The sequence below is a fragment of the Choristoneura fumiferana genome, chromosome 7, assembly GCF_025370935.1.
Source record: "Choristoneura fumiferana chromosome 7, NRCan_CFum_1, whole genome shotgun sequence".
Taxonomy (NCBI): domain Eukaryota; kingdom Metazoa; phylum Arthropoda; class Insecta; order Lepidoptera; family Tortricidae; genus Choristoneura; species Choristoneura fumiferana.
The window spans coordinates 1,862,375-1,888,606 of record NC_133478.1 but is presented as its reverse complement, the minus strand read 5'-3'; the positions used below and the strand labels follow the sequence as shown (position 1 = coordinate 1,888,606).

The following is a 26,232-nucleotide window of genomic DNA, read 5'->3' as shown; positions in this document are numbered from 1 at the left end:
TAGGTAACACGTGACACAGATAATGTCATTTCGTGCCAGCTTTTGTGCTTCGACCTGTTTAGTCGTTATTTTGACATTTAAAACTTAACGGTAAAATTTGCACACGTTTTTAAATGCAACAACGAAACTATGTAAAATTGTGTGAACTTGTATTAAATAAAAACTGCTATTAAATGTACATGTAGGTATTTTTAATCCATTTGTGGTCAAAATACCGAGAAACGTGTTTACAATTTCACCGATAATTCAAACCTAAAGCCCAGTTTAGACAAGCAAGAAAAATCGTGAAAATTGAATTATACTTTGCGGCGCTCGATTGACCACTTCAAATTCGTTCGCTTTACGTCCTCGCAATGTATTGCAACTTGCACGATTTTTTTTGCTAGTCTAAACCCGGCTTTAAATTAAACGGAGTATAGGTGTATATTTACTTATTCTGGTTGTGCCAGTACAAACTATTCCATCCAAATATTGACGGAAACTTCACAAACTCCATGGATTCCATCGTCCAGCAATGGAGTCTTATTTAACCATTCATTCACTCGCCAACCACACAAGCGTTCTCGGTGCACTCTGGGATCCTACTTGTGGGAACCGGGTCTAATCATACACGACCAAGTAGTCTATGGGCTAGGTGCCGCAGTGGAGGATCTTGCGGAAGGCCTTTCTGAACTCAGGATTGAAGATGGTGTAGATGACGGGATTGAGGAAGGAGTTGATGTAGCCGAGCCACGTGGTCAGGATGAACACAGTGACTCCCGGGCCGTAGGGAAGCCCGAGCTTTGTGCAGAGTGCGTCCAGCACGGAACAGGTGAAGAATGGTGCCCAGCAGAAAAGGAAGACGCCTGGAATTAGAGATGTTAATGTTCAAACATGAAACTACCGTGAGACTCACTCATATTAAATATATTGACCCGGATAACTCACGTCCGCTGCTCCGAAGACGAAGGGCTACGGATTAGCCCGAAACATGTCGAGCTAAACTCGATTTAAGACGTGAGTTATCCGGGTCAGTATATGTATTTAATGTTGATCAGTTTGTTTGTCAGAAGCACCAAATCTGTTAAAAAACCTTCCGACTTAGGAGGCTATGAGTATCTCTCAACAAACCCTCACCAAGAACTATGGCCAATGTCTGCGTGGCCTTCTTCTCTTTTTTGGCGAAGCTCTTGGCCCGCAGCTTGCCAGCGCGGTTGGCGCGAAAGATGGTGAACCGGGCCGCTGATGCCGCAGACCTGAAGCGCCGTCGAGGAGTGGAGATCACGGAGCTGTTGCTTAGCCGGCTCAGCTTCTTCCTGGGAACGAATAAGGTACTTGACTATTTTTAGGCTTTCACTATCACTAGGTATATTTATATTTTGTGTCAATATGTATTTTTTTAACTGATTTGCGGTGTGCAATAAAGAATATTTTTAGCCCACCCCTTGTCACATGTATTGCTATGAAATTTGCAATTATTTTGTTCTTGTGTCACAAACCGCCGGACCCCTCCCCCCCTGATCTGTGACATACTTTATGGATGGCCCTTGGACGGCCTCTTAACAATTTTGCCTTATTTAAAGGCTATTTAGAATAAATCTATAATACTGGCCATTTTTCTGCCAGTTTTGTTTTTTCAAAAACGCTTCAAAAAAGTTCAATTGAAAAATACAAATTACAGGTAAAGTACCTAAATAAGTTTTTGATAAAAAAAATATTTTTAATACAAGCATTATTTGCTGACTGTACTTTTGTTGACTGTACGTGCATTGCCATTTAAACTACATTTCCGTACGAAATTTCAACTCGATGCCATTAATTGTTGAGGAGTTCCTTCCTGCGAAGACAATCCTGGCTAAACCACCAGGATATCACTACCAGATTATAGTGTTGCCATCAGACTTACATAAGTATGCCAAATTTTAACGCCAATTCAAAGGATTTTTTCACGATCGTACATACGTATACAACATACATACAAGGTACTGTGGGGACTGTAACTTGGTAAGAGATTAGATAATGGGGATCTACGCGCGTGACTTTAAACTCAGTTCAAAATAAAAACGGTTATTCTTCAATTACTTATTTAGATTATTGGTAGAACTTATCACTAATTTACATTATTTCATTATTTTACATTTGTCGGGAGCAATCTGTGCTCCGGCATTTATACCGCTGTCAATCGTTTTAAAGTCAAATTCTAGAAACATACAATATAAAAATACTACCATTATATGATATAATATAGTAAAATATATATTTTAAATAATAAAGTCAGTCTAGCCTGCCAGGTGGTCAGTTTTACCACCTGCCAGCGGTATACAGCCTAGTCCCTACAGTACATCATCCCAGCCTATATACGTCCCACTGCAGGGCACAGGCCTCCCCTCAGAATGAGAGGGCTTGGGCAGTAGTTCCCACGCGGGCCCGGTGCGGATTGGGAACTTCACACACGCCATTGAATTGCTTCGCAGGTTTGTGTAGGTTTCCTCACGATGTTTTCCTTCACCGTAAAGCTCGTGGTAAATTTCAAATGTAATTCCGCACATGAATTTCGAAAAACTCAGAGCTGCGAGCCGGGGTTTGAGCCCACGATCCTCTGCTTGAGAGGCCATAGGTCAAACCACTCGGCCACCACGGCTTCAGTACTTCCCTACAGTACACTGCAAGTTAAATAAAAGCTTGTAAAAATGACAGTTGGGGTGTCTGAGGTTTTAACTTAACGCCTTTAATTAATACTAGAGTTTACCCGCAGCATCCCACGCGTTAACTATTCGCTCTGGTAGTTACAATTGAAATTCAGGGATTTTACAACATGGGAAATCCTGGGAATCCTTAAATTTTATATCGTAGTCTTCATTGAGGTTGTGTTGAGAACAACTGTCCAAAATTTCAAGACTTTAAGCCCAGCGGTAGAAATTTCAAGATTTTATCCCCATCCCGTGGGAATATCGGGATAAAAAGTAGCCTATGTGTTATTCCAAACAGCTATCAACGTACCAAATGTCACCTAAATCCGTCCAGCCGTTTTAGCGTGAAGGAGTAACAAACACACACACACACACACACACACACACAAACTTTCGCAATTATAATATTAGTAGGATTATGTATTGACCAAAGTGGTTGATCTTGATGATGATAACAAACGTTCAATAATTATTGTTTGATTAAATTAACTCCGCGGCTACCTGGGCATTTTCGCGAGAAGAGATTCACTCAAATTTGGCCTGTCCCACACATTCAAAAAAAAAAATTTAAAAAAGAGGGCAAAATTTTGGAGTTATGTATGTGCAGTTTTGTTCCATTTTTCATATAATTTTATAAAAGAATAGATTAAAAGTAGAGCTTCTTAGGATTTTTTGTATAAATTTATATTTTTTGGTGCGGCTACCCCTAGTTTTCGACATGTCCTACCCTGATCAACGATATTTCGAACACCGTTTTAAGGTTGTTTCAACAACTTTATCCTCTTTATATTGTAATATAGAGGTGTGTTCCTTAATGAAGTATAAATTAAAATTGTATTGCATTAAATAATACTTTTCATATATATTAAAATAATACATTTTATCGCGTCCCATGATTTAAGGTGAAGTGGAAAATCCATTTTGTAACCATTATTTTTCAAAAAGTAAAACAAAAATCTCCCAAACTAGTTTAAAGCATTACATTCTGGCAACACTAGCATTAGACGCCATTAAAACTTCACAGGTCAGCCATTTTAAAATTTCTCTCAGTCGAGGTTCAAACGTGAAGAGAGTAACCACGCAAAAAACAAGTGTCTACTTTGTAACTGGTGATTTAAGAAGGCAAGTTTGTTTAGCTGTTAGATTTAATTTTTTTTTCAATATTTAATAGGTTGTTTATCGATTGCATTGTTCAGCGCAGAGAAAAAATTTTCACTGACAAACAATATTAAAAGTTTTAGATCGTGAACCATGGATGCGTTACTTCCACTTTGTTCGGTTACATATATATGGAACACTATAGTTACGAAGTGGAAGTATAAAGGCGGCTGCACCAGGTGATTTTGAGGCCGAATAAAAGTAATTTAATTTAGCATGATTTTAATAATATTGGTGTGATGTTGTGCCGAAATGTAAATTACAGCTATATAAATTAACAATTTAATGTTGTTCAAACAATTAATGATTATTACAGGTTAAAAGTTGACTTGGATTTTTTTTTCGTATTTGTGAATTTGCCTTTATGCTTTCCATTTTGTAATTGCAGCGTTCAGTTTTGTAACTGTCCTATTTTGATTTGATGCGAAATGTATTTTTTCTTAATTTTATATGTAGAATAATGATGCATAATAAAACTGATTTATATTTAATGACCTTTAACTTAAATAAATAAATTAAAATAACCATACAAATAACTACCCTAGATGAAAGACGCTAAAATTTTCTAACGAAAAGGACTAAAAAGTAACAAAGTGGAGATTTTTCCTTTGGAATAAATATAAAGGACATTATATTGGGATATTCTTCAGTTGTATGTATACCATAAAACTGTTCTTAAACGGAATACATAAACACAAATAACATACAAACACTGTATAATAAATAATTTTACTTTTAAAAAGTTACAAAGTGGAGTCCTGATCTGCAGAGTGGTCACCAATAAATATTTTTTTCTCATTTATATGTTGTTTTGTAGTATTTATTTTATGATATTATGCAAATATAGAGTCTAAGTAATTAATGTTTTGTTTGTTTTTATACGACTGAAAGGCAAACGAGCAAGTGGGTCTCCTGATGGTAAGAGGTCACCACCGCCATAAACATCTGCAACACCAGGGGTATTGCAAACACGTTGCCAACCTAGAGGCCTAATAAAATTAATATTTAAATAACTGATGAATAAAATCCTTTTGACTCCACTTGGTAACTGTGACTCTTCTCGCGAAAATGCCCACCTATCAGCGCGTTTCTGTCACCTCGACGATTTGTTGCCGCTATCTTTTAATTGAACGTCGAGTGTTTAATCACTTTCCGGTACCGTTCCGGTCTCGGAGGGTATCATATAGCAACAAGTTACACAGTTACAATCAGTGACGTACGTACAGTCGAACAAATTGATTGACTTCGGTTACACGCTTACCTACTTCAAATAGCGAATGTACTGTGTTAAAAACCTTTTTAAATGTTTAATGTTTATTTGGGCAAAAAACGGTACAATATACATAGAAAAAAACTTAAGAAAATAAGACTTAAACGAAACATAGACCAGCAATGCCACTATTAAATTATACAGTAGAGTACCTAACACGTACAAAGAATATAAATGACCTATTAATTAAACAGTAATTTAGTTATTAAACATATTTATTTGGTTATTTTTTAAAAACAAGCTTTTATTAGAAAAAAGAAATGAACTAAAAAGGAAAAATAAATTTAAGTTCAGGATAATCTCTTACGTGGATACCTACTCGTCATTATAAGGAAGTGTGTGTAGATAGTTAAGTTATAGAGACTGATAATTATGGATGTACTTTCAAAATGTAAAATATATATAATTTTAAAAGCTTGGAGCACCTATGTACACTATATGTGATTCAGTTTCGCAAACTCTAAAATAATATAATATTTCGGGATTTATTTCAGGGCCATCGTGTAGAACCCTTTAGGTTAGGTTAGGTTAGTTTTATAAAAATCCTGAAATATTTACAGTTTCAGAAATATTAAACAGTTGGGAAATGAAAAGTTGCGAAATGAAACAGGTTGCCAAACGTTATTCGCCGAAACATTAGTAAACCATATATACACTACATTTGTAACAACGTATATACACATAAAATCCACACACACACACACACACACAAAACCCTAGCAAGGTTGGTAGGTAGGCCTTCAGGACGTGGTAGCTTAATGATTTGACTTATGGTTACTCAAGCAGACGGCCAGTGGGTTTGAATCCAAAATTGCACCTTAGAGTTTTTAGGGTTAGTTTAGCCAAGTCTGTCCGTCTGCGGCTTAGCTTAGATGCTGCTAGTGTTAGAAAGATGAAATTTTTGCTTAAGTAATAAATACGAATATTATATGTATGTTAAGCACATTGAAAAAAAACCCGACTGCCTTAAAAAGTTTTTACTTTTTTTTTTTACTTCCTTTTGGAAGAAAATAAGTCTAGTGGTCTAGAACTCTGTTAAGTAGCTGATTTGAAGTTCAAAAGTCGGGACCCATTACTAAGAATTTTTGAGCTGGTCATGTTATGATTTAAGTAATTGGGTCCCGACTGTTAACTTTAAATTAGCTATTTAACAGAGTTCTAGACCACTCTAAAAGTCTATAAGACTTATTTTCTTCGTTTTTAAGGCAGTCGGGTATTTTGATTTTTTATTATTGTTTTTATTCCTTCCAATAGGCTAGTTCGGGTTGACTTGAGATTTGTCATACTTATGTAAATTGCGCGACAATACAATAATCTGATAGTGACATCCTGGTACTCCGGCCAGGATCGTCTCCGCAGGACGGAACTCTTCAACGGTTAATTTCATCGACTCGAAATTTGGTATACAAAAGTAGTATGGGTGACAATGCTAGTAAAATCGTCAAAAAAACACAGTCAGCAAAAAAGAAAATGAAATTATTTACCAAAAACTTCTTTTAGAAATAAGAACATTGAGTAATTGTCAAAGTTTATAACATTTCTAATTTCTTACTTGAGCTCAGGTTTCTTAGGCGCCCCGTTCTCCTCTTTCTTCTTGTCCTTAGGAGAGGCAGGGGGGCTGTGATCCTTGGTGTCTCCATCTATATTGGACGGCGCGTACCCAGAGTCGTTGTTGGTGTTTGGGTCCATCATGGGGATAGGGGACGCTAGGTTTGCCATGATCCTTTAAAAAAAATGTAACATTTTCCCCCTGTGATGCCGTCTTTGTTTGTTTTATTCGAATAGACGGAGACGGCATCACATTTATCCATCAAATAAAATTAATCAATGGGTGGTGAAACAGCCACTAAAGCCTACAGTCTATTCGCCGGTAGTTGGCAGGTAAAGCGGGGTTCTCACGAGGCGATTTTAGTTGATCAATTTAAATCGGTTCACGAATTGAATGACAATATATAATTTGTCATACTAATTGCTGTTTATTTGTATACTTATGCTATATATTTCTTTCTTCGCACTGTGCATATATTACTGTTCGCCTATCTTTGAGTTTTCCTTTCTAGTTTAGGTTAGCTTGAAAAGATCCCTTTTAGGGATAAGTTCACCTTTGTACGTAGTCTTTTGGTTTTGAGAGAGAGAAAGAGAGAGAGACATTTATTTACACATATTCGATACACAAAAAAACAAGTTAGGAAGAAATAATAATAAAAAAAACATCGGGTAGTATAAATTGGGGCCTACTCAGCATAATGATGCGGCAAGCCACAACGCTGTTTTCAGTGGGACCCTTAGGTTTCGTTGTTTTCTTTTTGTATTATTTTGTGTTTTATGGACAATAAAGTATTTACATACATACATACATACAATCGCTAATGAGAACATGTTTTCAACAAAAAGTTGATTCCCTCTCACCGAGCAAGCAACAACTTGGCGAACGTGAGAACGATCCATTCAATGTTAAAAACGATTTTTATCTGTGGTAGCAGTATTGTTTGCTACGGTATCCAGCAATGTCTTCGTTTGCTAGTTGTCTTAGAAGCGTTTGTGAGGCTCCTAATTGATTCCTTCTTGAGATCCAAGCCCTCACCTAAAATCTGCGTTTTTTGTTTTATATTTTGTTGGAAAAATAAGTCTCAGTTCGTCAATTATAATAATAAATGCGAGTTTTCTTGCGATGGTTCTTAGAGCTATATTTGATAAAAAATGGAGGTTTTAAATTTTTCTATGTTGGTTAGGTTATTTGAAAATTGTATCCGTGCGGAGCCGGGGCGGGGTGCTAGTAAAGATATAAGTATATATAATAATGAGAGCCAAGATATACCTACAGGCCAGTTTCCTCGACGACTGCAGCCAGCATGAATCGGGCGGATCTCGTGGTTGCCAGTTCGTCTGCGTACACGCCCATCTCCGTTCTGTCGAAGCTGCTTGAAAGGGACAAAAATATATTCGAACCGCGTCACACAGCGTGTATTTTTACATGCTTTTCTTTAGCTTGCCCTGTTTATTTATTTGTTTGTGTCAAATTTTGGAAGCTAAATTTGACCTACTTCCAGTGATCCGATTGACTTGAAATTTGGCATACTTATGTAAATCTGGTGACAATACAATAATTTGGTGGTGAAATCCTGGTAGACCAGCCAGGATTGTCTCCGCAGAACGGAACTCCTCAACGGTTAATGGCATCGACTTGAAATTTGCTACGGAGATATAGCTTGGACGACAATGCAAGTACAGTCAACAAAAAAGCTTGCATTAATAAATGCAATTTTTAACAAAAAAATTATGGTAACAACCACATTTAAAAGTAGTTAGTAAGGCTCCTAATAAATACATTTCGTATACTTACTCTTATGTTTTATTGAAAAAAAAACCGACTATATTTACTTCCTTATAAAATTATTTACTAATTGTATATGCAGTTAACACGACTCCATAAAATTCCTATGAGAATTTCGAGTTTTGGAGTGTAAAGTGGTTTTTTAACCCTTAATAAGGCCCCATTATTGGAGGATACTACCGCAGAATCAAAAGCAGCTATTGAATACATACCTGGCAAAGGATTTTTTTAAAAGTAGTAGTATTTCCAAAAATTACAATGAATATTCTAACTTATTACTAAAACAATAGGTTGAATGAGGGCTATCGCGTATGAATTCGCCGCTAGAGGCGCTAGTGTAGCGTAAGGTCTCCGAAATGTCAAATCTCATAGTTTTTGGGTGAGCTATGCGGGTTTATTTATAATTAGAATAATTTTGTGAATATTTTGCAATATCTGAAATTAATTATGGCAAATATGTATTCCGGGGCAATGAATGTCTGTGTTTTGATACAGTTTTGTCTTTCGGAAACTTTTGTCCTCCCTTTTTTTCCGAACAAAACCTCACGCAACAGTGCGCCATCTAGTGAGACAAAAAACGATAGCCCTCATTTCCAAATCAATGCATGTGGTCGCCAAATCGCCTCTACCTTATTAAGGGTTAAACTATTTCTATTTATTTGTTACGATTTTAGAGTACAAATAAAGGCTTTTTATCTAACTTATGCTTTTAATAATTTCCGAGCGAGTGAGCGCGACTCAGCGGGCTCTAGAGCGTTATCAAAGCGCAGAAAAGTTCTATGACAGAATATTGTTGGAACTTTCTCTGCAGGTTAAATAAAATGATAAATTAATGTCGCTTCACTGCTCGGTGTTGAGAATGTTTTATTGCTTCGTCTAGAGCAGCGTTACCCAAACTTTATGGTCTGACTTAAAAAATTAGGCAATAGGCTGGGGCAGGGGTCACCAAATGGTGGATCGCGGTCCGGATCCGGACCGCCGATTTATTTTATGCCGTACACGGTAACTTGTATTGTATTACTGAGACGTAGTTTAATAAAATATATCCTTAATAATTTTGACTTTGACTTTGACTTTGAACGGACGAGCGGACCGCGATGTCAATTTTATTTTTAACCCCCGACGCAAAAAGAGGGGTGTTATAAGTTTCACCGCTACGAGTGTCTGTCTGTCTGTCTGTGGGACCGTAGCTCTTAAACAGGTGGACCGATTTGAATGCGGTTTTTTTAAGCAAAGCTTTCTAGCGATGGCTCTTAGACACGTTTCATCAAAATCGGTTCAGCTCTTTTTGAGATATTGAACTTTGAAGTGACAAAGTCGGGGGTTTTCCAACTTTATAGTCAAAATACCATAAACGAGTAATATTTACCTCGACGTTTCGGCAACGTTACAGTTGCCGTGGTCACGAGTAGACTCAAAGAAAATAGCGTAAAAATAGCGTGATAAGTCCCGTTTACGGTATTTTGACTATGAGTGAGAATCACGAAAGTTTAAAACGTTTCCAACTTTATGTTGGTTAGGTTATAAAAACTGGATCCGTGAAGAAACTAATATGACCTCTTGGCTAGGGAAGAGTGGCGGAGGAAAAGGGAGACCTTTGCCCAGAAGTAGGACACATTGTCCAATTAGTGGACGGATCCGTGTAAAATCTCGATTGTATGGGAATTCCCCTGAATATTTTATCATTTCCCGGAAACTCAATTCAACTACTGGATCTTATAATATACATGTGCGAAGCTGCGGGTTAGCACTAGTGGATTGTTTTACCCAACTCCCTAATTAGATGGGAAATGAGTTGCTATGGCGCCAAAAACACACAAACTGAATGGGTTAACTCAGCGGTCAAAACGCTCAAACATTCACCCTGTTGTTGTTCTGTCATAATGACACGTAAAGAAAGAAAGAAAGAAGACGTTTATTCACGTCCACCTTTGTGTCTTTACATACGAATACAACAAAATAAAAAAAAACAATAACACTAAACAGCAAACCCAAAAAAAAAACAAAAATGAAAATACACGATCTTGTGTGGAGGGGGGGCCCCCCCCCCCCACACAAGTGAAACGATTGCTGACTCAGTATTATGCTATATATATATATATATATATATATGCGACATATGTAACTTATTCATATGTGAATAAAATTGAGGAATAAAAATAGATTTTATACTTACTTGTCGTCCTCCTCGTCCTCGTTGCTGCCAGAGGCGGAGGCAGTATTCGTCGGCTTCTCATCCTGCAGCCGCTGCGTCTGCGCAACGTTCTCGATCACCACCGCAGCGGTGCCGCTCGACGCTGCCGACGCTATGCCCGACGTCGTCGTCTTCGCGGATCGCTGTTTCTTAGCGCGCTGGCGGATCGCCTGCGTCAATAAAAGCTCAAAGTCAAAGTATCCTTCAGGCGCTTACAGCCACCAAATGTCTGAAACGGACTGTTGCATAGTGAAATAGATAGTGCCCGGCAGGAAGTAGGTATGCTTCCTGACGGTGACAGATTGAACATTGTTTTCTCGTAACTATGTGTAGTACATTTTTTGTTTAGTACATTGTTCGTACATTTTTTTGATGTGATTTTGAAATACACACCATGTCACCGCTTAGGGCTTAAGTAGCAGTAAGTAAGTAGTAGGTATAGGTACTTGTATCGGTGGTATCGGTATGTTACAAAACCTTTAAGCTACCATTTTCAAGGGATTGTAACGAAGGTGAGATCAGGAAAAGCTCAGTAACCCGTAGGCACCCTTTGGGTACGGAATCCTGAAAATGGGAAGGCATACGTCAAATAGTGGATGTCTTACTATACGACTGATATGATGATGATAGGAAGAGTTTTAAATAAAAAATAAGTAAAATAAGTTTTTGGTAAAAAAATATTTTTAATACAACCTTTTTTGCTGACTGTACTTTTTGTTGACTGTACTTGTATTGTCATCCAAACTACATTCGCATAGCTTCAAGTCGATGCCATTAACCGTTGAAGAGTTCCGTCCCGTGGAGACGATCCTGACCGGACTACCAGGATGTCACTACCAGATTATTACAATGTCACGCAATTTACATAAGTATACCAAATTTCAAATCAATCTAAATACTGGAAGTGAAGACAAAGTGTTGTGGCGCGCCATGGAAGAGGCCCTAAGTATGTCCAGCAGTGGACTGCTATAGTGAAGGCTGATGATGATGATGATGACTGGAAGTTGGTCGAATTTAACTTGCAAGATTTGATTACAGACAGACAGACAACGGGACAGGTGAAACTAAATAAAAGCTCGTACAAAAGTCATAACATAAACCCTGAAGGCGTGGTCGTCCTCTGCTGGACATACGCCTCCACATAAACCTCCAGTTGCTTCGGCTGGACGCGGCCTGCATCCACCGTGAACGTGGCTTCAACCAGTACCACGACCATTTTTTTTTATTCGACTGGGTGGAAAACGAGCAAGTGAGTCTCCTGATGGTAAGAGATCACCACCGCCCATAAACATCTGCGACACCAGGGGTATTGCAGATGCGTTGCCAACCTAGAGGCCTAAGATGGGATACCTCAAGTGCCAGTGAACAGTGTGAGTTAACAGTGACCGTACTCGATAGTTTTCGGTTACAAAATACGTCTCGATCGCGTTCGCGTTAAAATCTCAATTTGTATGGAAACACGAACAGCGCCTCTAGCGGAACGTTTGCGATGTTCGTGTTTCCATACAAATTGAGATTTTAACGCGAACGCGATCGAGACGTATTTTTGTAACCGAAAACTTACACTAAGGGTACTGTACAATTCTCCATACAAATAATTTACGCCGCCGCTATCGAGAACGGTCACTGTAAACCCATGGTATTGGTACAGATCATCTATCCATCTCATTCTCATTGGAGTCTATAACGACTGGGGGTGTCAAACTTTAGATATTACGTGTACCTAACGATATATTTAAACAAATAATGATTGGTTTTTTGGAGTCCTTTTGTTCAACTCCAAATTTGTTACTTTTACGGGTATCCCGTGAAACCATATCGAAAATACAAACTGAGACATGGATGCACAGAAAAACCAGCTGTGGTGTAGGGGTTATAGCACGCGGCACGGATTGCTGAGGACCTGGGTTCGATTCCCAGCGCTGGTCTCTTTTATTGGTTTTTCTGTGCATCCATGTCTCAGTTTGTATTGTCGTTAAACAAATAAAAAAAATCTTACATATTACCCAATATTTATAATTATTATCAACGCAAGTTTGTATGGATGGATGTTTGGACGTTTGTTACTCTTTCACGCAAAAACTACTGTACGGATTTGCATGAAATTTGGCATAAAGGTAAACCCTGAATATAGGTATAGGTATGCTACTTTTTACCGCGAAATAATTTATGGTTCCAGTGGGATCAAACAAGTTTTAAACGAGGTACATACTAATACTGCGCGAGCGGCAAAAGCTAGTTTTAAATATTGATAGCTACCATTCAATTTTATACTACGTTAGTTAAGTCTAAAGTGAAACGTTCGAGTATTAAATGTTAAAGGACGCTAAAGATTTAACAAGTCTTTTGTCATTTGATCTTCGGTTTTAAAGTTTGCGATGAGTTTACCTGGAAGTAGATACGTTTGATGTTGTTAGTTGTTAACCTCTTAATAGAGACTTCAGTTTATCTTTCACGGGAAAAATATAGCCCGTGCTCTGTCACTTCGTTTCCTATAGTAGGGTGTATATTGCTCGGTATGATAATTTAAAATATATTTTTGTTAGATATATAAAAACATTTTACATAATTTCCCAACTATCATCATCATCATCATCATCTTGCTCGCTAATCCTGCCGTGAAGCAGCAGTGCTTGCACTGTTGTGTTTCAAGGTGGAGAGTAAGACAGCCGGTGAAATTACTGGCACTTGAGGTATCCCATCTTAGGCCTTTAGGTTGGCAACGCATTTGCAATCCCCCTGGTATTGCAGGTGTCTATGGGCGGTGGTAATCTCTCACCATCAGGAGACCCACTTGCTCGTTTGCCATCCAGTCCAATAAAAAAAAATCATCATCCAAGTCTGTATACGTCCCACTGCTGGGCACAGGCCCTCCTATCAGAATGAGAGGGCTTGGGCCGTAGTTCCCACGCGGGCCCAGTGCGGATTGAGAACTTCATACACACTACAGAACTGCTTCGCAGATGTGTGCAGGTTTGCTCGCGATGTTTTCCTTCAACGTAAAGCTGGTGGAAAATTTCGAAAAACTCAGAGGTGCGAGCCGGGGTTTGAACACGATCCTCTGCTTGAGAGGCGGTAGATCAAACCACGATACTCAACGCCGTATTTAGATACCAAAAAAGTAACCAAAGATGGCCGAACGTCACTGTCACTAGTGTCATTGTGATTGTGACGTTCCAGATGTAACCAACCCAGGCACATTAATAAAAAAATAGTCTTATAATATTTTGCTTTTACTTAGACCTTAAATGGGTACGCCAGAAGCAACAGGGAACAAAAACTCAAGGACGAAATTTACCACGAGTATTGAAAGCATTCGATCAATCCAAACGTCAGGCCGTACTAATCTATGAAGTGCAAAATTCGAACTTCGTAATTTGCCATCCCGCTGAAGCTTATTTAATTATTTTAATATTTGAAACTTAGCGGTAAAATTTGTACACTTTTTTAAATGAAACAACGGAACTATTTTAAATTATGAGATTTTCTGTAATAAAAACATAATAAATAACGGTAATAAATGTACATGTAGGTATTTTTAGTCCATTTGTGTTCGAAATATCGAGAAAAGGTGTTACAATTTGACCGTTAATTCAAACCTTAAATTAAACGGAGAATAAGTTATTTAATACGAGAATCAGGGGGACAATACAATACAAACTTTGTGGTAGCCCCCCAGATGCCGAATGAAGTGACAATGAGGGCTATCGTTTTTTGTCTCACTAGATGGCGCACTGTTGCGTGAGGTTTTTCAGTATGGCTTTCAAAGTCTGTTATTACGGGCGTGAAACAAAATTTAGATTAAAATCATATTTAATACACCTTAAAACCGTACCATAAAATATCGAGCAACCACAGTGTTGCATAGTCCCCGTTTTGTTCGGAAAAAAAAGGAGGACAAAAGTTTCCGAAACACAAAACTATCTCAAAACACAGACATTTATTGCCCCGTAACGCATAATTGCCATAATTAATTTCAGATATTGCAAAATATTTACAAAATTATTGTAATTAGAAATAAACCCGCGTAGCTCACCCAAAAACTATGAGATTTGAATTTGACATTTCGGAGACCTCATGCTACACTAGCGCCTCTAGCGGCGAATTCATACGCGATAGCCCTCATTGGAGATGTCATGGTGGCCCTGGGGCCGCCATGTTTACCATAGTTTTCCATATTTTTATGTGCATATCAAAAATATTTTTAATAGTACCTACGAGTATATACGCAAATTATGAGATTAATAGTATCCAAATGTTGTTTTAAACTAAAGACAAGTATTACCACTGTAATATAAACTTTTCTTCTACAAAACAGTTTCATATTATTCAGTTTAATATTTACATTAAATAAATAAATAAATAATAAATATCATGGGACAATTCACACCAATTGACCTAGTCCCAAAGTAAGCTTAGCAAAGCTTGTGTTATGGGTACTAAGCAATGGATAAATATAATTATATAGATAGATACATACTTAAAAATAAATATTAAACACCCAAGACCCGAGAGCAAATATTCGTATTTTTCATACAAATATCTGCCCCGACACGAGAATCGAACCGGGACCTCAAGCTTTGTAGTCAGGTTCTCTAACCACTAGGCCAAACTGGTCGTCATACATTAAAGCATTAAAGTATTTATTTATGCATAGTTGCAATTAATTTTAGCTTTAGAATTATATATAAATAAATTACTTATGGACATTATTTAGAAAAGTTAAAACTTACCGATGCAAAACTTTCTCATTTTATTGGCAACACATGAGTAGTTTTTTTGGAATCCATCTATATACGGCGTTGAGTATAGGCTACCACGGCTTTTTTTCAACAACAAAATATATCATAATATCAAAAAAATATCAAAAATTATGTCATTTTAAATTATTCCATCTTATTTATTTATAAGTAAGTATACAAATTTATTTTCTATGTTGTACATATGTATGTATATAAAATAAACATATACTCGTTTATTGTACGTCCGCAATGGGCAGATTGTTGGTAATTAATTATAATGTACCATCAGCCAAATAAGTGATCTATCAATTTTTAAACAAGTTCCTATCAAATGAAAATGTCACTAAAGACGAAATATATCCAGTTGACACACAAGTCTATTGGCATTATTGTTTTATGACATGCAAACGTTTGTCAACTTTAGGGTGGAAGATAAATATAAATAATAAATAAATATTATTATGTTTATAAGCATACTAATAATAATAGGCTAATAATAACAATAGCCTAAGAGAGCGTTACGCTCGCTCCCTCTTCTAACCCAAGTGAAGCTGCGGGCGAAACCAAGAATAGCAATGAAGACGAATCACCTTCTCTATTTAGTATAGTTGAAGTTAACGTGGGAATAATGGCTGATGACGGTTTTCATCTCACGTAACCACAAATGCATGTCTTGCTGACGCGCCAATTCTGTTTGATAAGCGATTATGCCAGCGCAATTTAGGTCTTCTACCTATGGTGATAAGGTGGCCTAGCCTTCATAAGCCAAAAGGGGTATGGAAGTGTCGGTTAATACGTGCCTAGAAACACAACAGTGGCGCAGTTGTGATAATAAGCAGTAGCGCAATGAGAGTTTCTTTATAGGCGAAATGGCGGCTAGATGGCGTTGGTATCGAGAGCTCCGTTTGACTTTACAGTCTTGCTTGCGATTGGCTCATTTAGTTAGTCAACCAATCACAAACGTGACGCAAATTTCAAAGTTGTTATACAGACCTCGCGAGTGTCACGGAAACCCTCGTTGCACGGATGGCGAGTCTTTTGTTTGAAGACATTGTCGTAGAAACAAATGTAAAGTTTAGAAGTTAGCGGAGAGTTGATAAGTGTTATCAAATAGTGTTTTTTTTTTGGGGACGAGTCGCCTTAAGGGCCAGGTATAGTAGTTCCTTAGTTTTGTTTACTTGTTTATAGCTTAATTAAATTGTATCTAAAGTGCTTTATAGGTGACTAGCGAACGGGTGTAATTTTCTAGATAACCCTCCTTTAGACAGTAGGGTAAAAAGGTCTCTATGCCGGTAGCCCGTAGTTTGCACGGGCAACATTTTCAAAAAAGCCGGACAAGTGCCAGTTGGTTTCGCGCACGAAGGGTTCCGTACCATTATCTATACAACATTAGACATTAGGTCTGATTTTAGTCGGCATTTCTATCAACTTTTGAAATGTAAAAAAGTAGTTTATAGTGACATAACTACAATAGTTGCACTTATGGTACCGCGAAGTTTTTTGTAGATATTGATACATGTATTCTTTAATATCGTAGAATATTTTTTTTGTTTATAGTTTCCGCAGCGCATGCGATGAAAGACATTTTATGGCTATTTTTTACACCTTGGGTTACATTATTGAAGTTTTCATACTGATCCCTAACTTTTTCTGGTAATAAATATAGCCTATGGCACTTTGGAATAATGTAGCATTCTAATGCTTAAAAAAATGTTGAAATCGATCCAGTAGTTTTTGAGTTTATTCGTAACAAACATCCAAAAATTCAAATCTTTCCTCTTTATAATATTAGTATAGATATAGAAGTATAGATATAGATGGGGGCGTGAAGTCGGGGAACACCAATTATGGACGAATGGGAAGGGAAGACCCAGATAGTGACTCTCAATAGCTAAGAACCCGGCCGCACATCCCCAACTCCCTGGAGCTTATCGGGGAGATGATTGGAGGAGTTTCGTATCTACCCAGAGTCTTACTATAGCCATTTGCTGGAAAGTTTGGAGAGGAACATACTTTCTTCCGTTAACGGGCTATCCGAGGTTTTTATCGATTTTTGACAAATTTTGAATCGTATCTCCTACTTTTGCACTACAGATAGAATTATAAGTTATATCTATCTATCGCTATCGGTTCTCCAATCTTTTATCTCCATTTTTGTCTACCGGATTTTGAAAAAAAAAACATTTATTTATTTCGTATCTCTATTGACGTGAAAGATCTAACATATACGAAATCTACATATTTGGGTTCGTCTTCGACGTGTCTAAAAACTGGTCGAGGGTTTTTATTTGACACTAATTAACACAAAAGTTATGGCCAGAAAACCAGTTTTTTGGCCTAAACTTGCTCAACTTTGATTCCAATATTCATTGCTGTTTTTACGTATTTATTAAATAAAAAAACAATTTATTTACAAAGAACGACACACGCCGTGTTTGAGTGTCGAAGCAAGAGGGCATGCGAGAGTAGTGTTGCTACTTAATTAAGACAGCTCTAACATTGGGTCAGTCTTTGTTTTTGTTGACCCTTTGCTTTCCTTCTTGACCGACTCTGGCCGTTTTAATTACAATCCTTTATATTAAGCTCATGTGTGTAAATAAAGTAGCGCTACTACAACCAGCTATCCTGCGATGCTCACATGACGAGGGAGCCCGTCCGGTTCAGGTGCGAGAGGCAGGTTAATGTTTGAGGTATTAAATTGGAGCTCGGAAGTCGAGCGGAAAAATACTTAACGTATTACAGTATATTGAGATGGAATATTCATATCTAAAGTGTTCGAGCGAAGAACGACGGAAACAAGAGGTTCTAAAATTAACTCAAACAAAGAAGAAAGAAAGAAAGAAAATGTAATTTATTTGGTCACATTAAGACATACCAAAAACAAACAAAGCAAAAGCGGAAAGAGCAAAATGGACACAAAAAGTGAATCTGGCTCAGCACGATGTCACAAATTGCTTCGCAACGCTGATATTCTGCCAGAACCTTAACCTTAAGGGTTACTAAATCTAAACTTAACCTAAAAAACTTATCAACAATGCGGGACAGAAAGGGATCTGAATATAGAATTTAAACATATTTAAAATAAGTTTAAAACCGGTGACGATCAATTGACAGAAACACAACTAAGGATTATTAACTTAGGATTCATTTTGGTTCCATCAGTACCACTGCCTTCTAATCTCATCATCATGTCAGCCGAAAGACGCCCACTGCTGGACATAGGCCTCCCCCAAGGCTCTCCACTCAGGCCGATCTTGTGCTTTCCTCATCCACCGTGATCCTGCGATCTTAACTAGGTAGCCGCTCCATCTTGTTGGAGGTCTACCGACAGCTCGTCTCCGCGGACGCCATTCGAGAACCTTCCGACCCCATCGGCCATCAGTCCTGCGAGTAATGTGCCCCGCCCATTGCCACTTCATTTTCACAATTCTTCGGGCTATGTCGGTAACCTTAGTTCTACTGCGGATATCATCATTTCTAATTCTATTCCGCAGAGAAACCCCGAGCATAGCCCTCTCTGAGTGGCTTAATAATAAGACTGAAAGTAACAATATAAATACGGAATAAAAGGAATTTATTTCACGTTTATAAGCGACTCTATCTCCGTAACTTTAATTATCAGACACTTCCAATTTTAGTATTTCCCCAATTTTAGTGTCGACGCCATTTAGAAGTACCCAAAGTGTACCCTAGATGTACCCTGTCACTCCCGAGAGTTCGGACGATTCATATTGTTGAAAACCGTCCAGCCACTTAGGCTACCGAGAAGATCAACGAAATACACAAACATACATAAGTATGAAGGTTAGATACCTACATACCTACTAACAAATATTCATACATGCGAAAAACACAACCCACCTTCGTTCTGGTAGTAAGAGTGGTCCTAACATCAATAGAAAAAAATCTGTAGTTACTCGTAGTTTGAGATTTAAGCATTTTCTAGTGTTCTGGCCTATACGACAGATCAACAAGTAAACTTATGCTTAACATAATTTAAAGTCCCGTGGAACACCCTCCCCCCACCCCTTCGGGCTAAAGCATAATCAACATCACCAAATGTCAACCCCAACCTTATAAAATCTAGATGTTTAGTAGATATTCAGTCGATAAAGCTCTTTGTGTAAACATTATTTAAATAGGATACAACCTCGAACCTATTGAACCGGACTATAATTTAGGTGAGATTTAGTGCGTAGATAGTTCATTCTCAGGATTAACATAAAGGTGACTTTCAGACGGTAAATAATTTCCATTCTCCATGGAACTGAAACAAATGAGTTCTATACTTACTCTTTATTTAACTTTATTATAACTGCGGCAGTTGGTGTTTTGTTTCTCTTTCTCGCTAAAACAACTTAACCAGGATTAAATTTGCGTGAGCGTATGGCACGATACGAAAATTGGATTTGATCCTCCTAAAACAAGCGCCGCATCGGAAAAGCATTACTTTTGAAGATATTTTCTATTTTACAAGCTTTTATCCAGTTTCACCTGTCCCTGTCCCGTTGTCTGTCTGTCTGTAATCAAATCTTGCAAGTTGAATTCGACCAACTTCCAGTAGTTGGATGGATTGACTTTAAATTTAGTATACTTATGTAAATTAGTAGTCCGGCCAGGATCGTCTCCACAGGACTAAACTCTTAAACGGTTAATGGCATCGACTTGAAATTTGGTTTGCAAATATAGTTCGGATGACAATACAAGTACAGTTAACAAAAAGTACAGTCAGCAAAAAAACCTTGTACTAAAAATGATTTTTTAACAAAAACTTATTTTAATTGAACTTATATAACAATACGTGATAAAATGTTTCGCTTCTCCCATTTCAGACTGTGTAAAATATTGTGACAGCTTGCCCTGTTTTCAAATACTCGTTGCAAATATTTTTCCCGATCGAAGGAAATTTCATTCATGGATACACTTTATCAAACAGCAGAAACATTTTTCCGGAACTGATTGTACAGCATATAATTTGGAGTGTAGTAAAATATTCTGCGGTGTAAATTGTATCTCAAATTGTTACTTTTTATACTGAATAATACTTACGTATCTATGAATTTGATATTTCAAGTTAATCCAGCAATTAGAAGTGGGTTTTGTCTTCCAAGGTTTGATCCATACTAACACGGGTACATAGTAATTAATATTACGTAAGAACAACACGGTGTCTTACGCGTGGATTAGGCGCGTTTAAATATCGCAAGGTTCTATAATAGTGAGCTATAAGAAAAGAAATAAAGAAAATACATTTATTAACAACACAAGACACAACAATATTATTAAGTGAAGAAACCGGCCAAGTCCGAGCCGGCCTCGCGCACGAAGGACATTAGCAAAAAACTGCAAAAAATACACGTTTGTTGTATGGGAGCCCCCCTTAAATATTTATTTTATCCTGTTTTTAGTATTTGTTGTCATAGCGGCCACAGTTATACATAATCGATGAAAATTTCAACTGTCTAACTATCACGGTTCATGAGATACAGCCTGGTAACAGATGGACGGAGGGACGTACGGACAGCGAAGTCTTAGTACCTAATAGGGTTTCCGTTTGGGTACGCAACCCTAAAAAAAAAACAACACGAAGGGTAAAGAAGGAAACTTAAGAAGAAGGCTTACTTTGAATATGTTGTAATACAGGAACATCATGATGACACAGGGCAGGTAGAAAGAACCCAATGACGAGTAGATGACGTAGTCAGTGTTGTTGAAGAGACACTGGTCGGGGCGGCGGTCGGGGGAGTAGTTGAGGCCCAGGACCACGGGGCAGCCGATGCCGCTTGAGACGAGCCAGGCCAGGCAGATCATGCTCCACACGCGGGCATTGCTTTTGTGCTTCGCGTACTTGATTGGCTGTGTAACTGCTATGTATCTGCGGAAAAAGAAATTGAAGCTTTACATCATATCGATCGTACTCTTCGTCATTTTTTTTTATTTAAGAGCCTAAACTTCACTTCCTTTAAATCGATGGTGCATTTACACATTTTCTTTATCATTTTACAAACGTTTATTTAACGTTGACCTCGTAAATGTTATATATATTTTGTTTGTTTGCTTCAAATCTAGCAAATTTTAATCCACTTCCAGTGGTCAGATTGAGTTGAAATTTGGTATTGATATGGAACACATGGCAACTGCAGTCAACAAAACCGGTGAGCATGTTCGGTCATGCTCAGTGTAGGGCTCCGTAGTTCCCGACCTTGCCTTAACTTAACTTTGCCTTGGAAATATGTTTTTACAAAAACTTAAAAACAGCTCGACTGATAAAATTGAAAATAATTATCCTAGAAAGTGTTTATTAAGCTTAACTTCCGTGAGTTTTTTCATATTTTGCGGTAAACCCTTATTCATTTTCGAATGCTTATCCAACGATACCCCACAATAAAGGGTGGAAGTGAAAAAAAAAATCATCCCCAGTTTACGAGTATGGGAGGTACCTACCCTAAATTTTTTATTTTATTTTACCACTGTCGGCGTGACTGATATGTCTATTCATGCCAAATTACAGCTTTCTAATACTAACGGTCTCTGAGCTGCGGCGCGGACAGACAGAGACAGACAGACATGGCGAAACACTAAGGATTCCTAGTTGACTACGGAACCCTAAAATGTACAGCCAGCAAAAAACTCGTGCTAAAAGTTAAGTTTTTAATAAAAACTTATTTATTAGTAGAATGTTTGCTCAACGAAATATAAGCTTTTTAATTAAAACAGTTTTCGGGTGCACCGTACATGATTTAAACCCGCGTGTCTTGGCTATACGCGCCGAGTATGCTACCAATTACACTACGCCCCTAACCTAACCCAACCGAAAACATTAATCGTTTGCGGAAGAATAAAACTACGTTGAAATAGGAGCTCCGCCGAGCGGTGTTCCGCCAATTCGCGCACAGATTGATAAAGTCTCTTACAAAATCGAAAAATTTTGTTCAGTAAAAATTCGTATCTTTAATAGTAATACATGTAGGTATTAGGAAAATAAATAAAATAATGAAAGTATTTTCAATGCCGCTTAAAAATAGCGACTCTTCCTGGAAAATACCCTGCCACGGTAAAAATTGCTCAATAAAAACCATATAAACATTCCGAGCGTAGAAATCTCGGGTCAGCAAGAAAATAAAAATCCTTCGGAAATGGTCCGTTTTCCAAGTGAATGTTTATCGCTAGTGCTATGCATTTCAGCATTTTAGAGTTTAGTAATATTTTCTATTAGGTAAGTACTTTGCATATGCATGAGAATGAGAATCAGTGGAGCCAAAGAGCAGTGTTGAATTTTTTTCCCTAAAAATATATTGATTTTCCAACCCCCGACGCTAAAAGAGGGGTTTCATAAGTTTGATGCTAATATTTGTCTGCCTATCCGTCTATCTATGGCAACGTAGCTCTCAAACGGATGGACCGATTTCGATGCATTTTTTAGAGTGAAAGCGAGTTTCTTTGCAGTGTTGCTTAGCTATGTATTACATAATTTCCGTATTAAAATCGGTTTAGCCATTACAATACAAAACAATGATTCTTTATTATACACCACAAATAGTAAGCAATACAAAAAACAGGTAGGTACATATAGAGAAAATTACAAGGTAAGCAATAGTCGGCTTAGCGGCTTAGAACGATCTCTTCCAGGCAGGCCATTTTTGAGATAGCTATACCTACTGAATTTTGAAATGATTGTCGTGGGGAAGGGGATTGAACTTTTCTAAGTTGGTCAGATTTTACAATAATATACCTCCAATGCAGTGGCCGATGTGCCCCCATAACTAAGCGGGGAGACTGTTCCGACAGCTTGAATTTAAGGTTCAATTTTTACGCAGATCCAATAATTTACAGACTTTTAACAATAATAATAATAATAATAATAATAATATGTTTATTTCTTAGAATATGGCAACTTAACTTAACTTAACTTCGACTTGATACTAGTGGTTAAACATATGGCTTCTCAAGCAGTGTCGTGCATTCGAGTACATTTGAAACTAACCATGAGCTTTACGGCGAGGGAAAGCATTGTGGAGCAACCTGCACGCATATGCGAGGTACCGCTCAAGCTCTCTCATTCACTCACTCTCTCCCCAGCAGTGGGACGTATATAGGCCGAAATAATAATGATGATGATGATTCGTTCCTAAGAAAATGGGACTTGACTGTGTCCCCCCCCTCCCCACTTCTCTTAACAGTCAGTCTATTGTATAAAAGAAAATCATAAGCAAAGACAAATGTTTGCAGAAAATAATACTCATAAATAGTTTAAACATTATTTTGTTTAACATTCAAAACACTTGAACTCTACATAAAGTGCCCCCAGACGATACTAATCACCCTTTGCATACAAATGTGTATCGTCTGAAGCATCCTTATCGAATCAATACGCGAGGTCAACGTCCAAGTGCTTGACACTATGGCCCAATAGATGGCACCCTGCTGTCACTTCTATTGCTAATGACATAGAGTTAAATACAGTGACGAACACTCGTGACGAACGTTTGGAATCCTTTCATTTCGCCATTTTTTTTTACAAATGGTTCGTTTCGCAAATGTTTCATTTGGCCAAATGCATTTTACTCTGAAACAGTAAATTTCTCAGGATTTTTATAAAACTAACCTAACCATAGGTAAAATTCTACGCAATGTCTTGAAGTAAATTAGCGTTCCAGAGTACATTTACTTTTAATAATAGGATTTCACCTGTTCCATAGCGAAATAAGAATATAGTTAGCGTACTCTTTTGTATCGGTCCTAACGTTAGATTGTGCAAACCTAAGAAAGCTTGAAAAGAATAAAGGACGAAACACAAAATCGCCATATGATATTATAAGTCATAACATATTTTTCGGTGAAACCATTGTCGCAACGAACTTTTAAGATCCTGTAATGTACAGATTGATTTAGGTTAGGTTAGGCCTATTTTTAGACAATCCTGTAAAGTTATCAATTTCTGAGTTTTTTTTTTAAATCGAATGACTTTATTTCGTCTATTATTCTTTTTAAAACTCTATGCAATTTAACAGGTAACCCAGCGAGCACTAAGCGCCTGTTTAACCATAGATTGATAAATTATATTATGTGAAAGTTAACTATAATGCCATCTCTGTTTGCCGCGTCCAAAAAAATAGAGACGGCATCACATTTACCTGTTGCATAAAATGTATCAGTGAGTGATGAAAGAGGCTCTTGGGCTGTGCTTAGAGTCATGCTGGTGAGCATCAGCCCCTATGCTACGAAGTGCAAAATTAGAACTACGTATCTTGCTGTCCCGCTGACACTAATGTTATTTAATGCGAGAGGGAGAGGGACGGTACGATACGAAGTAGCCCCCTAGCTACGCGTTATTCTAAAATGCTTACATGTAGGGCAATCATACGTATAGTACGTCAGAGTTACTCTAAAAAATCCCAAAGGTTGGACTGTTTGGGAAATTAACGTTGTGGTACACAGCCCTGCCCTACACTGGGTACCTAGTGTCCCTTAGACGGCGGAGTTTCCTCACTGGTTATTATTACGCTTGCTGTGTCTGTTACGACTCCTGAAGACTATTTCAATTTGTTCTCTTTCGTTGTTTGCATGGCTATCAAAATAAATAATGCATGTGGATTCTAACTTCAGTGTACCTAAGTAGATTTAACAGTATTAGCGAATTACTTTTTATGGTGCCGTAGTTGAAATAGAAAAAATTAAAGCCTTTACATACATTATGTCCTTCTGTCTACCTGCCTGTCGGTTTAGCCCAGAGACTTTTAGTACTAGGAAGCAGGGCTCGGATACCGGTTAAATTTCCAAACCGTTATTATGTACTTGGCGCAAAACCTTTTCATTTTGGTTTCGTTCGCGAAACCGTTTTATTTTAAACCGGTTTTTAAGGGAACATTTCCATAAAGTTCTTGTCAGATTAACCGGTTTAGAACAATAAAAACCGGTTTATTCCGTCGCAGGATAAACGTCGCCGTCCGCCGCCGGCCGGCCGGCTGTCACTCGTCGAATAAACCGGTTTATTTAGGTTATAGTTAAGTTCTTAAAAACCATCGCATTTTTATGAAAGTTCGGAGTTAAACCGAAATAAACCGATATTTACCGCTATTTTATAAACCGGTTCCGAGCCTTGCGGCCGGCCAGCTTTCACTCGTCGAATAAACCGGTTTATTTAGGTTATAGTTAAGTTCTCATGTTCTCGTGTTTTCATGTATTTTTCTGTAATTTTTTATTTTATTTGTGTTAATTTTGCTGGATATGTGTGTCTTCTGTGTAAGTGAATAAATGTCTTCTTTCTTTCTTTCTTCTTAAACCGAAAATAAACCGGTATTTACCGTTATTTTATAAACCTGTTCCGAACCTTGCTAGGAAGCTATAATTTGGCATAGGGAAACGCTCATTTTAGTATTTAGATTAAACTGGCTTAAAGTTTGAAATGCGTTAGCTTTTTGTGATGTTTCTCTATCGTTTGGCCAAATTTTGTATGACTTAATTCGTTTTCCACAATTTTAATTTGTAATAATGTAATTTATTTCTGAAAAAGTATTTTCTTTCGAAGTGATACTAAACTAACCAAACCTACTGCATTCTTTAGGATGTCATTTAAAAAAATCCTAAAAACAGCACGGTTCTATATATTTTATGGTAAACGTTGGTATGGCAAGTAAAATTATGACAAATGGAGATTATGGGAAATGAAGTGGTTCGACACTGCTTTCGGCACAAAGGGGCTTACTTATGGCATATCCTCGTGTTTTCTATGAATTATTGAATCAGCCTCACCTGTCAACAGATATGGCGACTAGATTGAATATGCTAGAGGTGGAGCAGGTGACGTCCATGGCGATGTAGCAGTCGCAGACCAGCGCCGGCAAGCCCCAAGCTCCGTTGAACTG

General features: G+C 37.7%; 1 protein-coding gene across 2 annotated transcripts; it reads right to left on the bottom strand.

The window, feature by feature from the left end:
- On the bottom strand, positions 1-26,232 carry LOC141429481 (dopamine D2-like receptor). Of its 2 annotated transcripts, none has more exons than XM_074089792.1 (7): positions 26,120-26,232; positions 20,990-21,242; positions 10,608-10,795; positions 7,920-8,018; positions 6,650-6,820; positions 1,117-1,295; positions 1-845 (listed from the first exon to the last, which is right to left on the bottom strand). In XM_074089792.1, the coding sequence occupies exons 1-7, from the start codon at positions 26,176-26,178 to the stop codon at positions 631-633; spliced, it is 1,164 nt and encodes a 387-aa protein (XP_073945893.1). In that variant the 5' UTR covers positions 26,179-26,232; the 3' UTR covers positions 1-630. The 2 variants fall into 2 exon arrangements, with proteins under 2 accessions (XP_073945893.1, XP_073945895.1); XM_074089794.1 differs by having other exon boundaries at positions 7,920-8,015.